The following is a 19,880-nucleotide window of genomic DNA, read 5'->3' on the forward strand; positions in this document are numbered from 1 at the left end:
TAGGACCTTGCTGTGTGCAAATTGGTTGCCACGTTTCCTACATTTGAACAGTGATTACACTTCAAAAGTACTTAATTGGTTGTAAAGAGCTTTGGGACATTGAGGTCGTGAAAGGCGCTACATAAATGCAAGTCTTTTTTTTTGGGTGGGGGGGGTGGGTGAGTTTCAGACTTCTGCTATTCTTTGCTAAATGGCCTAGCTCTAAGTTTAAGATTATGCTCTCATATCCTGGATCCCTCACCAGAGGAAATAGTTTCTATATCTACCCTATCAAATCCCTTTATCATTTTAAGCACCTCTAAGATTATCCCACAACCTTCTAAACTCAAAGGAATACAAGCCAAGTTTATGCAACCTGGCCTCATAATTTAACCTTTTAAGCCCTGGTATATTTCTGAAGAATCTACACCGTACCCCTTCCAAGGCCATTAACTCTTTCCTGAGGTGCAGTGCCCAAAACTGAACACACTACTTCAGATGGGATTTGACCAAGGCTCTGTACAACTGAAGCCTCACTTTTGAATTCCAACCTCTTGAGAAGGCTAAAATTCCAATAGTATTTTGCTTGCTTTTTGCACCTGTGCACTAGCTTTTACTGACTTGTGTACACTGACACCTAAATCAGTTTCCTTCTTCACAACTTCTAGTATCTCGCCATTAAGAAAATATTCTGATTTGTCTCTCTGATCCAAAGTGAATAACCTCACACTTCCCCGCATTGAACTCCATCTGAGTTTTGCCCACTCACTTGGTCTGTCTGTCCCTCTGCAACTTCCTGCTCCCATCCACACAACTTACTATGCCTCCTAACTTGTTAAATAATGGAGTGACATTTGCAATTTTCCAATCCTAAGGCACAATTCCTGAATCGACAGAGTGGAAAGTTATGACTAATGCTTCTGCAATTTCCTCACTTATTTCTTTTAATACCCAGGGATGGGAATCTTCAGGTCCTGGTGATTTGTCTATCTTAAGTCCCATTATTTTCTCTGTTACCAATTTAAAAAAAAATTAAATCCACTAAGTTCCTCAGCTTAACTTATTTTTAGGTTCCATGTATCGCAGATCTTTCGTCCTCTTCCTCCACTGTGAAAACGGGTACAAAGTACTCATTTAACAAGTCTGCCATTTCCTTAAAATCCATTATAGTCTCCTAATGAAATATATTGCGCCACTACTCTGCATCTACTTATCTTGGCTTCAGTTGCATTCATAACATCGCATTCATGGAGATATGGAAGAAACGCTGGCCTGAGTTTTTGAAACTTTATCTTCTTGAATATTTGTGGGGTGTTCTGAGACTATTTGAGATTTGATCAGAATTAGTGCTCCAAACCACCTTGAGCTGACAAGTTCTGCAGGATCCCACACTACCATTTGGGGAATTGTTTACCAGGTTCTCTTATAGGGCTGAATTCCTTATATCCAGTATACCCAAGTGATTGCAGCAAGGATGACTAGTCTCAATGTGGTCCAGTGCTTCTACTTTGAAGTACATGGCAGAACTTTAGATAAGGGTGGCAGTGTACATCTATCACATCATTTGATGAATCGGCTATAGAACATCGATTGTGTACTTATGCTAGAAAGGCTGCCCTTCACCTTTGAGGAAAGTTTTCAGAACGCCATGCAGTAATTTTGGGAGGCATGTTGATGCTTGATATAGGACTCCGAATGACGTTAAGACGACAGCTGTATGGAAATGAGAAAGTCATTTACCCAGTCCAGGTCTTTAGTAATCTGTTTTAGGATTTTGTGCTTGGTTCAAGATGTCTCGGCTAAGATGAGAAAACCTCCCTGTATGAAGCGGACTTCCGTGACTATATTTGGCAGCCATGCCTTCAGCTGCCTAGACCCGAAGCTCTGGAATTCCTTCCTTAAACCCCTCTATCTCTCGCTCCTCCATTTGAAGACCCTACTTAATACCTACTTCTTTGACCAAGCTTTTGATCACCTGTCCCAATATCTTTTTTATTCGTTCATGGGATGTGGGCGTCGCTGGCAAGGCCAGCATTTATTGCCCATCCCTAATTGCCCTTGAGAAGGTGGTGGTGAGCCGCCACCTTGAACTGCTGCAGTCCGTGTGGTGAAGGTTCTCCTATAGTGCTGTTAGGTAGGGAGTTCCAGGATTTTGACCCAGCGACGATGAAGAAACAGCAATATATTTCCAAGTCGGGATGGTGTGTGACTTGGAGGGGAACGTGCAGGTAGTGGTGGTGTTCTCTTGTGCCTGCTGCCCTAGTCCTTCTAGGTGGTCGCGGGTTTGGGAGGTGCTGTTGAAGCCTTGGCAAGTTGCTGCAGTACATCCTGTGGATGGTACACACTGCAGCCACGGTGCACCGGTGGTGAAGGGAGTGAATGTTTAGGGTGGTGAGGTGGGAGCTGAGTCACTCGCCGCAGAATACCCAGCCTCTGACCTGCTCTTGTAGCTACAGTATTGATGTGCTGGTCCAGTTAAGTTTCTGGTCAGTGGTGACACCCAGGATGTTAGTGGGGATTTGGCGATGGTAATATCGTTGAATGTCGAGGGGAGGTGGTTGGACTCTCTTGTTGGAGATGGTCATTGCCTGGCACTTGTCTGGCACGAATGTTACGTGCCACTTAGCAGCTTAAGCCTGGATGTTGTCCAGGTCGTGCTGCATGCGGGCATGGACTGCTTCATTATCGGAGGGGTTGCGAATGGAACTGAACACTGTGCAATCATCAGCAAGCATCCCCATTTCTGACCTTATGATGGAGGGAAGATCATTGATGAAGCAGCTGAAGATGGTTGGACCTAGGACACTGCCCTTCCTCCAGAAAACCACTGCTTTGGGAGAGTAGTGGATACTATGTGAAGGATAACCAATGCAAGCTAGATTGGTAAGCACGTGTACAGCAGTTCTCATTCTCCATATTTAAGCATTTTTATCTGCCAAGTTTGTCTGGAATGAGAAAGTGACTGATTCCTCTCAGTGAATAATCTTTAAGGTAATCTAGCAGTTACAAGATAAAGAAAATAGGGATAGGGTTGGAATGAAGATCAGGTATTTAATTCTATCGCAACTAACTGCTTGAATGGTTTCCCTTATTTCAGAGTTACTCAGGTACTCTAATCATCTCCTTTAAATAGGTTGGAAGTGCTTAAATAAAACTACATTTGAAAAACAAAGATAAGTGACGATGGGAGTTTTACTTAATTTCTTAGCGCAGATGTTGCTAGATAGGCTCCACCAGAATAGCTGGTAAAGTCTCTGGGCATGTACTATACGAGTCACACAGGCAACATATAATATCGTTTTGGAGGCTTGCAATCTTCTGTGGGCTGAGGGTTATGAATTTGAAAATTTTCAAACCAGGCCAGCTGCACCTATGAGTGATCTTCTTGTTTAACTTTAGCAGTTGAATTAAGATTTTTTTTGTGTTTAAACAGAAAGGGGAGTATTTTCAGAAAGCATACCACAAAGAAGCTTCAAAAATATTTCCTAAACATAGTTACATTTTCCAGTTATGAAAATATATTGAAGTGTAAAATTCCTTTTCTTCCACCCCTGCACTATAGTTCAAATGCAAAATTACATGGGGTTCTTTTCAGAGATAGAGAAAAATATGTTTTATGTGATGCAAAATATAACTTCATTTAATCTGCTCTGGCTTGCTTTATTTCAGATGTTCAACCCGTTGCTTATGAGGAGCCTAAGCACTGGTGTTCCATTGTGTACTATGAGCTAAATAATAGAGTTGGAGAGGCCTTCCATGCTTCCTCTACCAGTGTTTTAGTGGATGGCTTTACTGATCCGTCCAACAACAAAAACCGTTTCTGTCTTGGTCTTCTTTCCAATGTAAACCGCAACTCCACCATTGAGAACACTAGGCGGCACATTGGTAAAGGTATGCTTAACTTTCAACGTCAAAATATCAGAGGATTAACTTATGTTGTCATTAAACAGAATTAGTTTTCAGTTCCTGGCTAAGATCTTGAAATAAATCGATGTGACGCATTTGTTTACATGAACACCTTCAGTGAACTGGTGATACTTTGTTGCATACGTTTATAAAAACTTGAATATTTTTGTACCAAAAAAAAAGCCATAAAATGTATTACCTTGTGTTGCTCCTTTGCAGAGCAATACCCACCATAGAAACTGGAGCTACAGCTTGAGAAAATGTAAACGGTTTCCTTCAATGTTGTCTGTATTGCAGCGACCCAGAATGATTTATATGCTTTTACTAAGCACTATTGAATGCTTTAACTGGTCAGGATGACAACTGCTCTGCTGCATCAGAGATTCCACTATCAATTTCTATTCTATTTTGCTGAAATGTTTGTGATGAAACTGAGTGATGAATATTGAATTACTTACAGAAGTATGGCCTTCCTCATTGAAAGATGGTCAATCTTTGCATTTAAAACTTTCTAACCTGCCCCTTGCTGAGAGGAAGATTATCTCTTCTCTCCTCCTTCTCCCCCCACCCCCTCCACCAACAATGTAAAGGATATTGGCAATTCCAGTTTATATGTCGAGACTGAACTTTTAAGGAAGACTGTATCCATGATACATAATATAACTTAAATAATCTCTTGTATTTGATTTTCTAGGTGTCCACCTATACTATGTGGGAGGTGAAGTCTATGCCGAATGCCTAAGTGACAGCAGTATTTTTGTCCAAAGTAGGAATTGCAACTACCATCATGGCTTTCATCCAACCACTGTCTGTAAGATACCTAGTGGTTGCAGCCTAAAGATATTCAACAACCAAGAGTTTGCCCAGCTTCTAGCTCAGTCTGTAAATCATGGCTTTGAAGCAGTCTATGAACTCACCAAGATGTGTACCATTCGCATGAGCTTTGTTAAGGTGAGGAAAAAGGACAGTAAGTTGATCCATGAATTAATTCAGAGCATTTAATTTAAAGCTTTTTAATTTTAAATATAGCTCTGATATACATTAAAAACATTTATTGTGAAAGCTGATGAGTAAATGTTTTATTTGACAAAGTTAACATGGCATCAACTGAGGGTTGGAAAGTGGCGCAGTGCTGAAGTTCCAAAGCACATTTTCACAGAGCAATTGGATGTAGGTTCATGCTTAGAATTCCCCACAGAATGCATTCCTGAAATCAGCTGGAAGGTCAGTGTAATCATAAACAGAGGCCAGGGGCTTTTTCAGGGGAAAAATACAAAGGCTAGCCATGCGAGGTGGCGCTTGTGTACCTTGTACTAGCCAGATTAGGAGCAACACAAAAATGATCTGTTGAACAATAAATTCTCACAAGGGAATGTATTTATAACTACTGCTGGTCAGTGAACATAGCTTTTTAGTCTTCATTTGCTTCCGAGTTCCATTAAACTTTTTTGGGGGTGGGAGGAAAAGGGGTAGTGACAGTGTCATATCTATCCATCTATTTGTGAAAACTATTAAGCATCTCTGTTGACACAAATCCATCAACATCCTGGCACTCACTAAAACATGACTTACTGCTAGAAATTCCATCTCCCTCACCAACGCATCTCTGCCTGGTTATACCTTCACCACTTGCCCATGCCCAAACTTATTCAAGCTCCTCACTCAACTCTATCCTGCCCATCTTTCATTCAAAGAGGATAAGTACAGTTTTTTTGATATTGAGCTGGCTTCAAGATGAATTACTCAGTAATCCAATATCTGAGAAAGCCAGGCCTGCTGTAGTCGAGTGCACTGTTGATGGTCAACTGGCTCATTATGGGGACTTGGAGGGGTAGACCTTCGAAGGAGGAGAAATTTCCTGGGGTATAGGTGGAGAGGCCAAGTGTGACTTGATGGAGCTACACCACAACTGTGGCAGTTTGGGCAGGGCAATTGGTGGAAGGTATAGTCATGCAGAAAAGTTTTGTTGAGGACATTTTCAGCCTTGAGTTATGTTTGTGAATGGCAGAATATCAATGGATTCATCCACAATTAGGTGAAGTGGTAGTGATGCTTAGCAGTTGGAGGGGTAAGTTTGACATTGGGGCTGGGATTCTTTCCACTTAGAGCATTGGTTTGCAGGCCTATGTGGGGCTAACAGTTAGGGTGCCTTAACTGGACAAGGGTAGCAGTAAGCTTACTAGTGCTCTACTTCTTGGTCTTGATCACTAACCAGTGACACCTGCTAGAAAATAACTATTTGTGGGATGAAAGTGTCGGCCTGCTGTAGAGGGTCCAACATGAAATTAGTTTGGCAGTTTCAACCCAGTTTTGGGGAGGTTTGGGCCCTTTAGCAAATCTGACCATAATTTGGCATAAAATTAGCAGGACAAAGAGAGTTCGTGTGGGAAATGGAAATATTGGTACAGTGGGTGTGCTTTTCTGTGGTTGGAGCAGCGTTGAGGCAAATTGTTCTGCATCTGACCGCAGAGTACTTGATACTGATGCGACATGCAAACAGGCAGTTCCATTCTCCACGACTGGTATTCCTCACCTTGTCCATAAAGTTCACCATAAAAGTTACAGGGATGCTACATGAGACTTAAGAAGGCAAGGTATGATGGGGCTCATATGGAAAGTAAACCTTTCCTCGTCATCTCCCTCCTGGTCTGAGACTTGTTTAAATTGGATATGGTGTGAAATGCTGCATATTAACAATGTTCTAAGAATTTTGTGTTCATAATTAGTTTCTATCTTGTGGCACCAATGAATCCTATTGTCAATGCAAGTAACGTTTTAGTATTTTGTTCCCTATTTCTGCAGGGCTGGGGTGCAGAATATCACAGACAGGATGTAACTAGCACGCCATGTTGGATAGAAATTCATCTTCATGGCCCACTTCAGTGGCTGGACAAAGTACTTACCCAGATGGGTTCTCCTCATAATCCTATCTCCTCTGTATCTTAACAGTGAAATATGATCTACAGGCTGTGGAAAACACCAGAGGGGGAAACTTTATTTAAACTGGACACTGTGAAAGATCTACTGGACAAAGAAAAATAAAAAAACTTCAATTAGCAATCTTTGAGATTTGATAACCAATCATTGGTTGCTTTACCATACTCACTAATTATATGTTGAGTGGTATTTATAGTTTTTTGCCATCTGCTTATATGCAGCTGTTAACATTACAAAACGATTGATGGACATCTTTAGAATCTTTGATACTTTCAATCTGATTTGAATGCTTCAACACTTTGCTTTGCTGTGAAGTCCAACTGTTTTGAATGAGCTGTTATGTACATTTTTAGGTGGCTAATTATGGGCAGTAAAACTAGAATCCAAGTTGCAGCATGATGATGCTAATAAGATGTTCTCTTTTCAATTATATTAGCATCCTTTTAAAAAATATATTTTTTAAACTGTTCTTACCACAAATATTAATATTCCAGGGAAACTAACCATTAGTTGAGTTTCTGATTAACCAAGAAATGTCCCAGTTCAGAACACCGTTTCTCACCTTTACCATAATTAACATGGTCATTTTCTCAGAAATGCATTGAAGTATGAACCTGTTCTGAGCATTGTTTTTGAAACATTGAGCTGTCTGTGTTTGTAGAAAAGTATTGCCATTTGTCATCTTATAGATGTAAATTGCATCCGGTATTGGAACAAGTCTTAAGTTTTGTATTCTATATTCCTCATGAGCTTGGAGTTGTATAATAGTAAGTAGCATTTTTTTGGTCCAACAGCATTGTAGCGAAGTTAATGAAGATGATCTGTGTTGTACTACTGTAGGAGTTAACGATCCTTAGAGCTGAAGAAAGTGCTGGAGGACCTAAGAATGCAGTTTATAGTGCAGTGTGTTCATTGCATCATGACTGATCATAAATGCAAGCATTTCTATTGCTGTGCAGATGGAGACAGTTTTCAAACTTGCATGCGTTAAAAGCTTTAAATTTTTTAATACATTTCTTACCTGTCTATTCATAACAATGGATAATGTAAGAGAGCATTAAAATTTACTTTAGTGTAGGTTGAACTCTTCTCTATAGCTTAAGTCAAATGAGCAACAGTCTAATTTGGAGTTCATTATATACTAAATAACCCAAAATTTCTTTGCTTCTCTTTGTAATTCCTGAGTGCCTGATATAAAAAGCAAGCTATTTACATGAATTGTAGGTTAGGAAAGTGGATTGTAATTTGGCATGTATATATTAATTTGTCATGATAATCTGGAGTAAAACTACACTGTACCTACTCATTTGACATTTGGAAGATAAATTTCACTAAAGAGCAGCACAAGAAAAGGATTGGAGGGTATCTTATGATTGTTGCAAGTTATGGCATTCCTTTCACAAGTATTATTTCCCATAGCAGATGAATGCTGCAGGCAGGAACTCAGCATCAGGTTTGTTTCTTTCAGGTGCTTAGGTCTTTGTGGAACCAGAAGTACCTCCCTTTTAAATTGTTGTATGATTCATATTTTGCTGGCTTATTATTCCTTGATGTGCTTGAAATATCAGCACTATTGGCAGTGAAAATTCTCAACTGCACAGCATAAACCGGTAAATCCTGCATAATGGGGTTATGCATTCAGTGTATTTGTATAAAATTTTAAGTTGTATTTTTATTTACTGTATTTCAATAAGTATGTTTGGGTTATGACCAGAAATTGCAAAATACTTTCTAAGCTACCAACTCTTGGACAGAATTGTTGTGGTTCATTAGGGAGTTAGTAACTTTGTGAAATATAATGGGAATTGTCCATGCATCTTAGAGTCATAGTCATACAGAACGGATAGAGGCCCTTCGGCCCATCGTGTCCGCGCCGGCCATCAGCCATTTCTTTTGGACATCCACATTTGTTAAACAGATGCTGAATAGGATTTAACAGTACTAATGTAAAATATTTTTGGAATGATAAATTGGAGGATGTGATATTCTGTTGTAAAGTTAGCTTTTTTGTTTAAAGATAGCAATCTGGAAAAGAAATGGTCATTAACAGCTGGAAAATAAATGCTGAAAGTCTTTAAATGCACCTTTCAACCCCAACCCCCTCCCCCTTCCCCTCCCGCTTGCTTTTTTTAAAAAAGAAGTTGCAACTTAAGGTAGGGGAATAAGTAAGATTGACCACATCCTAATTGAGATGGGATTTGGTCATTGCCTTTTGGTATTCTTTATTGACTTTTCATTTTTGATGTCTGAACTTTTTTGGCAGTGCTAATTGCTTTGCTGTTCATAAACATTTGCATTTTTATATTTGTGAATCTGTCATTGCTTATCCCTTATTTTACACACATGGTGGAAAGGTTTGAACATGTTTGAGTCCACAGAGCATGGATATTTGTGTACTGCCAAAATTCTTCTAATAAAGGCAATACATTTGTCTGTTAATGGTGTTTTTATTTTTTGTGGTATGGTTAATTTGGAAACTAGTCAAACTACATATTTTATGCTCAATTAATTTATCACTACAACAAATTGCAATTATATAGCACTTTTAACATAGATGGTCCAGGTCAATTCACAAATGGAAATGGACACCGAGCCATGGAGGGAGAGCCTTTGAATGAAGATAGAGAAATATAGAGAAGCAAAACGGGTTGAGGAGGGTGTTCGAGTGGGGGTAAAGTGGCTGAAGGTTCTGATACCATGCCAGTATATATAAGCTTGATATACATAAATATTTTTATGAATATGCAGATGCATGAAATAAATGCAAAGCAATTGAAATCCAAATATCAAACTGTGGCGGGGGGGAAAAGTGAGAGCGTCCCTTAAACCTCAGAGGAATTATTTTAAAATTCTTAACAATTTTGAAATTGTTCAGTATAGAATTTTTTTTTGTTATAGTCTGCCTATTGTAGGTTCTGGCTCAATCTCCCTTCTCCAAACAACTGTCTTGTGATAATCTCCAATCCTCCATAAAACCTCATATTCTTCAGGTAGTCCAAAAGCATCCTTCTTCCCTCTTGGTCTTTTTTTCAGTATTTTACAAAGGTGTGTTTTTTTTAACCACAGACCAGGCTGCTTAGAACTAGTGTGTGAATAAAACAGCAGTTCAATTATATTGCTTGACTAGGGAATAATATATACATCATATAACACTGAACATTAAAATGAAAGGAAAATGCAACTATATTTTCACACTTGAACTGCATTATGAAGAAGCAGTACATCTTTTGCTTGCTAACCAATTTTCCACTTGAATGATCCTAAGTCAGACTGATTTCCAAACCCACACTTAATTGAAAATATATATTTGAGATGAGTACCATATTCAAGTGTAGGGTCAAGGAGGCAGAAGAGGGATTAGGGATGTTATGAATGGCTTCTGATTTCCAATAGCACAGCTTGCAAAACTAGTTTGACTTCTATACACCCATTACATCAATTGTGATTTTTTTTTTTCAGCTGTCTTTCATTGTTTCTATTTACTTGAGTGGGATGTGCTGCAGCAGATAAAATACTCCAAGCAAACAAACAGCCTTTACTTTGAGATATGCTATTTCTCTCCATTGAGGATGTTCTGAAATTTGAGTTATACTTTGTGTAGATCAACAAGAACAATTTGCATTTATTTAGCACCTCTAACATAGTAAAAGTCCCAAGAATCTTCACAGGGGTGTTATACAAAATTTGACACCGAGTCTTGTTAGGAGATCTTAGGACAGGTGACCAAAAGCTTGGTCAAAGAGGTTGGTTTTAAGGAGTGTCTTAAACAAGGAGAGGTTTAGGGAGTTGGGCATGAATTATTGGGCCAGTTTTTGCTGTAAGCAGCAAACGAATGGCGCTAGCCGTTCATTAGACTTGCACTTGCCATGCAAAACCTCAAGTTTATGAGTAAGTTATTGTAAATTAGAGATCCGTTCAATGTGGCACCCTCTACAGGGCATCTGGGACCTGTGCACAGGGCAAGCAGCTGTGTATATCTTTAACCATAATCAGATTGAAGAATTATTAATAAGCAGCATAGAGCCTGAACCAGGAAGTGTAAGACAGGATCAGAAGGGGGTTATTCGGCCCTGTGCCAGCTCTTTGTAAGAGCAATCCAGTTAGTCCCATTCCCCTGTTCTTTCCCCATAGCCCTGCAAATTTTTTCCCTTCAAGTATTTATCCAATTCCTCTTTGAAAGCAATGATTGAATTTGTTTCCACCACCCTTTCAGGCAGCACATTCCAGATCATAACTACTCGCTGCGTAAAAGTTTTTCCTAGTCGCCTTTGGGTCTTTTGCCAATCACCTTAAATCTGTGTCCTCTGGTTCTCGACCCTTCCACCAATAGGAATAGTTTCTCTATGTAAACCCTTCATGATTTTGAACACTTCTAAGTTAGAATAGTGAATTCAATGTCAAATCAGGTACAGAAGGTGAAAGATAGATTGGATTGAGAGATGAGACAAAAATATTTAATTTTTTTAACAAATCTCCAACAATAATTAAAAGCTGAAGTAATGAGACTCTGCACTTGTAAAAGTTAATTTTCAGTGCCAGAGGAGTTGTTTGCCAGTAATTAAGACTTACCACGCCGTTAAAAGGGTATGTAGACTGGAATGGACAAGCCCTAACTTTTTGTGGTGAGTTCAGTCTGTATCTGTGACATCAGTACAGGAACTTCATGTTTAATACGTTTGAATGGTGAGAGATAAGATGCCATTATCGCACAGCTTAGGGCAGGGCAGCGCATCATGGGCAGCAGCTTCTGGATTTCTGCATTTAACTGCGCATGTGCGCTCGCCAGCAGGTGCTGTCCAATTTACGCATTAATAATGGTGAGCGCTGTTAGCCTCACCGTTATTTTCACAGCAAAATCTGGCCCAATAGACTAAATATACAAATATGTATATTAAAAATATGTCCTTTCATTCTACAAGAGCTAAATCTGATCAACATTTCATCTAATCAAAGGTGCATTCCCATATAATGACTCCAGAACACTTAATGTATTAGTAATCTCAGTCAAAGTTTGTTTCGGATCTTAAAACACAATGCAAGGTGTATAAAATGCAAAGCTAGTTCATATAAGAATTTCAAATTTTTTTTTGACTGGAATTTTATGGTCAAAGTATTAACACTGCAAAAAAAATTCTCCATCCTAAAATAACATGTACTCCATTCAAAATGTAAAATCTTAGTTAGAAATAGTTATAACTCCTCATTTGTATAAACTTCACATACAAATTCTTTGCAAATAGGAATTGTACCAAAGGACTGGAGGGTGGTGAATGTTACATGCCTGTTCAAAAAAAGTGGAGAGGGATAATCCAGGTAACTATTGACCAGTTAGTCTCAACAGTAGTAGCTAAATTGATGGAGACAAAAATAAGATAACATTTCGAAAGGTATGTAGCAATCAGAGATAGTTAACATGGATTTGTAAGGTGCCGATCATGCTTGACTAATTATGTTCTTTGAGGAAATTCCTGACTATAAAGATGAAGGGAATGCAGTAGATGAGGTATGTTTGCATTTTGAAAAGGCATCTGATAAGATGCCACATAAGAACTTGTTGGTAATAAAGGTAATATTCACTGATGTCAACAGTAGAGACTAAGCTGGATTTGGGCTAATCTCACTTCTGAGTCAGAAGGTGGTGTGTTCAAGTCCCTCTCTGGACTTGACTACATAATCTAGGTTGCTACTTCAGTGCAGTACTGAGAGAGCTAGTGCAAGGAAAAATGTGTAGATGTCCAGGCAACTGAAAGCAGAATCACAACAACTGAAACCTCACTAAACTTACTGGCCAATCTCAAAACAATAGCCATTTTTAAGAGAAGGGCAATGCGTGTCGAGTTCAGAGACTAATAAAGCCTTCTGTTAAATGTTTTTGGTGCACTTTAGAAGAGCAATATATTGTTTAGATACCATTTATATCAGGGCTACTTACAAAGGTATCATCAAGCGAGTCATAAATAGAAAACAAATTTGTTGTAACACATAACTTCATAGCTGCTGGAATTCCTTCCATTCCTTCCTTGTTAAAGCTTCACCTATTAGCTGATGTCACCAATACTGTAATACAAGAGCAGTGACCAGAAACTTATCTGGACCAGCCACAAATACTGTGGCTACAAGAGCAGGGCAGAGGCTGGGTATTCTGAGGTGAACAACTCACCTCCTACCTCCCCAAAGCCTTTCCACCATCTACAAGGAGTTTGATCGAATAGTCTCCACTTGCCTGGATGAGTGCAGCTCCAACAACACTCAAGAAGCTCGACACCATCCAGCACAAAGCAGCCTGCTTGATTGCACCCCATCCACCACCCTAAATATTCACTCCCTTCACCACCGGCGCACCGTGGCTGCAGTGTGTACCATCCGCAGGATGCACTGCAGCAACTCGCCAAGGCTTCTTCGACGGCACCTCCCAAATCCGCGACCTCTACCACCTAGAAGGATAAGGGCAGCAGGCACATGGGAACAACACCACCTGCACGTTGCCCTTCAAGTCACACACCATCCTGACTTGGAAATATATCACCGTTCCTTCATTGTCGCTGGGTCAAAATCCTGGAACTCCCTACCTAACAGCACTGTGGGTGAACTTTCACCACATGGACTGCAGCGGTTCAAGAAGGCAGCTTACCACCACCTTCTCAAGGGCAATTCGGGATGGGCAATAAATGCTGGCCTTGCCATTGATGCCCACATCCCATGAATGAATTAAAAAAAAGTTAAAAACCAGAACAAGTTTGAAATAGTTTTTAAAAAACAAAATGGAAGGTTAAAGCTATTACTAGCTCAGAGTTGTCAAAGTTGAAACAGATATTAAATAAATCCCTGACAACACTTATTTTCATTTGGCTTCTCAGCAAATGATTATTAAACTAAAGTTTATTATGTTTTACCTTTGCAGCTTACTTTTTTTTATAGGTCTCCCTTTGCCTCTCTGACCACCCTTTTAACTTATTTTTGCATGATCTTATATTCATCCCAGTGAGTCTCTCCTTTCTCCCTGCAGGATTTGTAGAGGTCATTTTCATCTTTAGTTCACTTTGAATTTGTTTGTTAATCCATTTAGGGTCACACTTGTTTAGTCTGAGTTTGTTGATCCTAGCTATATCAACAACAACTACTTGCATTTATATAGCACCTTTAACGTAGTAAAACATCCCAAGGCATTTCACAAGGGCATTATACCACTTACCTTGCACGTCCATTGTTATTCTCTTAAAGGTGTTCTACTTGTCTTCTACTCAAGTGTTGTTAAACATCTTCCTCCAATCAATTTGTTTTAAATCTTTCCTCATCTCTTTGAATTTAACCCTTTAAAGTTATAAACCTTGTTCATGGTGTTAGGTTTAATTGAGTTCCAGTTCATGTTAAATGTAATCATTCCATGCCTTAATTATTCCAACCCTGTTCCCCAAGACTGTTATGACTTCCATTTCCTCTTCATTGTCTGGGTCATTTTGTGAAAATCAGGTCAAGATGAGTACTGCCTCTCATGGATTCCCTAATGCACTGAGTCATCCTTTACATTTGCTAACTCTGACTAGACCATTTGGATTTTCCCAATTCATATTGATTGATTGAAATCGCCCATTAAAATAACTTTCTTGTTCTCTCGAACAGTCCTCCTCCTGTGCTAACGTGGTGATTTTTTAAAATTCGTTCATGGGATGTGGACATCGCTGGCGAGGTCAGCATTTATTGCTCATCCCTAATTGCCCTTGAGAAGATGGTGGTGAGCTGCCTTCTTGAACCGCTGCAGTCCGTGCGGTATAGCACACCTGCAGTGTTAACTTCGATTTATTAACATTAAAGATTTCTGTCCAGAATAGTTCTTTCTGTAGCTTACTCCCTGCCACTAGATCAACTTCATTTACCTCCCAGTTGGCCCTGACATATATAGCTACACCACCTCCTTTAGCCTTGATGTGGAGATGCCAGTGATGGACTGGGGTTGACAATTGTAAACAATTTTACAACACCAAGTTATAGTCCAACGATTTTATTTGAAATTTACAAGCTTTCGGAGGCTTCCTCCTTCCTCAGGTAAATGTCAGGAACTCCTCGAATCCTACGCATTTATAAATCACAGAACAATACATGGTGAGAGGAGCCGAGCCGAGCGGAGGGAGCGTCCGATAAAAGGCGGGATTTCAGAGAGCTGAGAACAGCTGAGAGGAGCCGAGCCGAGCGGAGGGAGCGTCCGATAAAAGGCGGGATTTCAGAGCGCTGAGAACAGCTGAGAGGAGCCGAGCCGAGCGGAGGGAGCGTCCGATAAAAGGCGGGATTTCAGAGCGCTGAGAACAGCTGAGAGGAGCCGAGCGGAGCGGAGGGAGCGTCCGATAAAAGGCGGGATTTCAGAGCGCTGAGAACAGCTGAGAGGAGCCGAGCCGAGCGGAGGGAGCGTCCGATAAAAGGCGGGATTTCAGAGCGCTGAGAACAGCTGAGAGGAGCCGAGCCGAGCGGAGGGAGCGTCCGATAAAAGGCGGGATTTCAGAGCGCTGAGAACAGCTGAGAGGAGCCGAGCCGAGCGGAGGGAGCGTCCGATAAAAGGCGGGATTTCAGAGCGCTGAGAGGAGCTGAGAGGAGCTGCGACCGAGTTCGAAGTGACGTCAGGAATCAGATCGGGACGCGACACAGGGGAGGCACCTGATTGGTGAGTAGGTTCAGGTGAGTATTTCTCCTTATCTGCAGTAACTGAAGTAAAAGGAAAGGGAAGGTCTGCAGGTCTTATAGGAAGTAGCGTTTATTTTTTAGTGAATCAAGGTCCCTAGTGTAGTTAACATTCTCTAAATTGAGAACAATTTAAAGGAGTAAACTCCTTAAAGGGAGTGGTAAGTAGTTTTTCTTTCCTTTTTTTTTCTCTTGACATTGTAGTTGTTCTTAAGCTAATTTAAGGGTTAAGTCATGGCAGGAGATCCCAGCGCCGTGTCATGTTCCTCTTGTGGGATGTGGGAATTCAGGGCTCCTTCCTGTATCCCTGATTCCTTCACCTGCGGGAAGTGTGTCCAGCTGCAGCTATTGTTTGACCGCTTGACGGCTCTGGAGCTGCAGATGGATTCACTTTGGAGCATCCGCGATGCTGAGAAAGTCGTGGATAGCACGTTCAGTGAGTTGGTCACACCGCAGATAAAAATTACTGAGGGAGATAGTGAATGGGTGACCAACAGACAGAGGAAGAGTAGGAAGGCAGTGCAGGGGTCCCCTGCGGTCATCTCCCTCCAAAACAGGTATACCGTTTTGGATACTGTTGGGGGAGATGGCTCACCAGGGGAAGGTGGCAGTGGCCAGGTTCATGGCACCGTGGCTGGCTCTGCTGCACAGGAGGGCAGGAAAAAGAGTGGCAGAGCTATCGTGATAGGGGACTCGATTGTAAGGGGAATAGACAGGCGTTTCTGCGGACGCAACCGAGACTCCAGGATGGTATGTTGCCTCCCTGGTGCAAGGGTCAAGGATGTCTCGGAGCGGCTGCAGGACATTCTGGAGGGGGAGGGTGAACAGCCAGTTGTCGTGGTGCATATAGGCACCAACGATATAGGTAAAAAACAGGATGAGGTCCTACAAGCTGAATTTAGTGAGTTAGGAGTTAAACTAAAGAGTCGGACCTCAAAGGTAGTAATCTCAGGATTGCTACCAGTGCCACGGGTTAGTCAGAGTAGGAATGACAGGATAGCTAAGATGAATACGTGGCTTGAGAGATGGTGCAAGCTGGAGGGATTCAAATTCCTGGGCCATTGGAACCGGTTCTGGGGGAGGTGGGACCAGTACAAATTGGACGGTCTGCATCTGGGCAGGACTGGAACCAATGTCCTAGGGGGAGTGTTTGCCAGTGCTGTTGGGGAGGGTTTAAACTAATGTGGCAGGGGGATGGGAACCGATGCAGGAAGTCAGTGGGAAATAAAGTGGTGACAGAAACAAAACGCAGTAAGGGAGAGTGTACAGAACATGACCGGACAGATGGTCTGAGAAAGCAGGGCAAAGACCAAGGGAAGTCTAGATTAAACTGCATTTATTTCAATGCAAGAAGTCTGATGGGCAAGGCAGATGAACTCAGGGCATGGATGGGTACATGGGACTGGGATGTTATAGCTATTACTGAAACATGGCTAAGGGAGGGGCAGGACTGGCAGCTCAATGTTCCAGGGTACAGATGCTATAGGAAAGATAGAGCAGGAGGTAAGAGAGGAGGGGGAGTTGCGTTCTTGATTAGGGAGAACATCACGGCAGTAGTGAGAGGGGATATATCCGAGGGTTCGCCCACTGAGTCCATATGGGTAGAACTGAAAAATAAGAAGGGAGAGATCACTTTGATAGGATTGTACTACAGACCCCCAAATAGTCAACGGGAAATTGAGGAGCAAATATGTAAGGAGATTACAGACAGCTGCAAGAAAAATAGGGTGGTAATAGTAGGGGACTTTAACTTTCCCAACATTGACTGGGACAGCCATAGCATTAGGGGCTTGGATGGAGAGAAATTTGTTGAGTGTATTCAGGAGGAATTTCTCATTCAGTATGTGGATGGCCCGACTAGAGAGGGGGCAAAACTTGACCTCCTCTTGGGAAATAAGGAAGGGCAGGTGACAGAAGTGTTAGTGAGGGATCACTTTGGGACCAGTGATCATAATTCCATTAGTTTTAAGATAGCTATGGAGAAGGATAGGTCTGGCCCAAAAGTTAAAATTCTAAATTGGGGAAAGGCCAATTTTGATGGTATTAGACAGGAACTTTCAGAAGTTGATTGGGAGAGTCTGTTGGCAGGCAAAGGGACGTCTGGTAAGTGGGAGGCTTTCAAAAGTGTGTTAACCAGGGTTCAGGGTAAGCACATTCCTTATAAAGTGAAGGGCAAGGCTGGTAGAAGTAGGGAACCTTGGATGACTCGGGAGATTGAGGCACTCGTCAAAAAGAAGAAGGAGGCATATGACATGCATAGGCAGCTGGGATCAAGTGGATCCCTTGAAGAGTATAGAGATTGCCGGAGTAGAGTTAAGAGAGAAATCAGGAGGGCAAAAAGGGGATATGAGATTGCTTTGGCAGATCAGGCAAAGGTGAATCCAAAGAGCTTCTACAAATACATAAAGGGCAAAAGGGTAACTAGGGAGAGAGTAGGGCCTCTTAAGGATCAACAAGGTCATCTATGTGCGGAACCACAAGATATGGGTGAGATCCTGAATGAATATTTCACATCGATATTTACGGTTGAGAAAGGCATGGATGTTAGGGAACTTGGGGAAATAAATAGTGATGTCTTGAGGAGTGTACATATTACAGAGAGGGAGGTGCTGGAAGTCTTAACGCGCATCAAGGTAGATAAATCTCCGGGACCTGATGAAATGTATCCCAGGACGTTAAGGGAGGTTAGGGAGGAAATTGCGGGTCCCCTAGCAGAGATATTTGAATCATCCACCGCTACAGGTGAGGTGCCTGAAGATTGGAGGGTAGCAAATGTTGTGCCTTTGTTTAAGAAGGGCGGCAGGGAAAAGCCTGGGAACTACAGACCAGTGAGCCTGACATCTGTAGTGGGTAAGTTGTTAGAGGGTATTCTGAGGGACAGGATCTACAGGCATTTGGAGAGGCAGGGACTAATTAGGAACAGTCAGCATGGTTTTGTGAGAGGAAAATCATGTCTCACGAATTTGATTGAGTTTTTTGAAGGGGTAACCAAGAAGATAGATGAGGGCTGTGCAGTAGACGTGGTCTACATGGACTTCAGCAAAGCATTTGACAAGGTACCGCATGGTAGGTTGTTACATAAGGTTAAATCTCATGGGATCCAAGGTGAGGTAGCCAATTGGATACAAAATTGGCTTGACGACAGAAGACAGAGGGTGGTTGTCGAGGGTTGTTTTTCAAACTGGATGCCTGTGTCCAGCGGTGTGCCTCAGGGATCGGTGCTGGGTCCGCTGTTATTTGTTATTTATATTAATGATTTGGATGAGAATTTAGGAGGCATGGTTAGTAAGTTTGCAGATGACACCAAGATTGGTGGCATTGTGGACAGTGAAGAAGGTTATCTAGGATTGCAACGGGATCTTGATAAATTGGGCCAGTGGGCCGATGAATGGCAGATGGAGTTTAATTTAGATAAATGTGAGGTGATGCATTTTGGTAGATCGAATCGGGCCAGGACCTACTCCGTTAATGGTAGGGCGTTGGGGAGAGTTATAGAACAAAGAGATCTAGGAGTACAGATTCATAGCTCCTTGAAAGTGGAGTCACAGGTGGATAGGGTGGTGAAGAAGGCATTCAGCATGCTTGGTTTCATTGGTCAGAACATTGAATGCAGGAGTTGGGATGTCTTGTTGAAGTTGTACAGGGCATTGGTGAGGCCACACTTGGAGTACTGTGTACAGTTCTGGTCACCCTATTATAGAAAGGATATTATTAAACTAGAAAGAGTGCAGAAAAGATTTACTAGGATGCTACCGGGACTTGATGGTTTGACTTACAGGGAGAGGTTAGACAGACTGGGACTTTTTTCCCTGGAGAGTAGGAGGTTAAGGGGTGATCTTATAGAAGTCTATAAAATAATGAGGGGCATAGATAAGGTCGATAGTCAAAATCTTTTCCCAAAGGTAGGGGAGTCTATAACGAGGGGGCACAGATTTAAGGTGAGAGGGGAGAGATACAAAAGGATCCAGAGGGGCAATTTTTTCACTCAAAGGGTGGTGAGTGTCTGGAACGAGCTGCCAGAGGCAGTAGTCGAGGCGGGTACAATTTTGTCTTTTAAAAAGCATTTGGACAGTTACATGGGGAAGATGGGTATCGATGGATATGGGCCAAGTGCAGGCAATTGGGACTAGCTTAGTGGTATAAACTGGGCGACATGGACATGTTGGGCCAAAGGGCCTGTTTCCATGTTGTAACTTCTATGATTCTATGACTTCTATGATTACAGATAGTCTTTGCAACTGCCCGTTGCCAAGGCAATCACAGTGTTCAGACAGAGGTGTTACCTACAGAGCCCCCGAATATACAGTCAACAAAAAGAAAACAAAGAGAAAAAAAAAACTTTTTTTTCTGTGTTTTTTTTGTTGACTGTATATTCGGGGGCTCTGTAG

The 19,880-nt window shown here is 41.5% G+C and overlaps 1 protein-coding gene across 5 annotated transcripts in view; it reads left to right on the forward strand.

The window, feature by feature from the left end:
* LOC137332423 (mothers against decapentaplegic homolog 5) overlaps positions 1–9,261 on the forward strand; it is a 50,700-nt gene extending 41,439 nt beyond the window's left edge. For 4 of the 5 annotated variants that reach the window (XM_067996246.1, XM_067996248.1, XM_067996247.1 and 1 more), the window contains 3 exons: positions 3,649–3,870; positions 4,580–4,836; positions 6,688–9,261. In XM_067996246.1, the coding sequence (XP_067852347.1) occupies positions 3,649–3,870; positions 4,580–4,836; positions 6,688–6,831 (623 nt within the window). In that variant the 3' untranslated portion in view covers positions 6,832–9,261. Of the gene's footprint in view, positions 1–3,648; positions 3,871–4,579; positions 4,837–6,664 lie in introns of all 5 variants that reach the window. The other variant, XM_067996249.1, reaches the window with a different exon arrangement.
* Positions 9,262–19,880: the final 10,619 nt, after the last annotated feature.

Source organism: Heptranchias perlo, chromosome 14, assembly GCF_035084215.1.
Source record: "Heptranchias perlo isolate sHepPer1 chromosome 14, sHepPer1.hap1, whole genome shotgun sequence".
NCBI classification, from domain to species: domain Eukaryota; kingdom Metazoa; phylum Chordata; class Chondrichthyes; order Hexanchiformes; family Hexanchidae; genus Heptranchias; species Heptranchias perlo.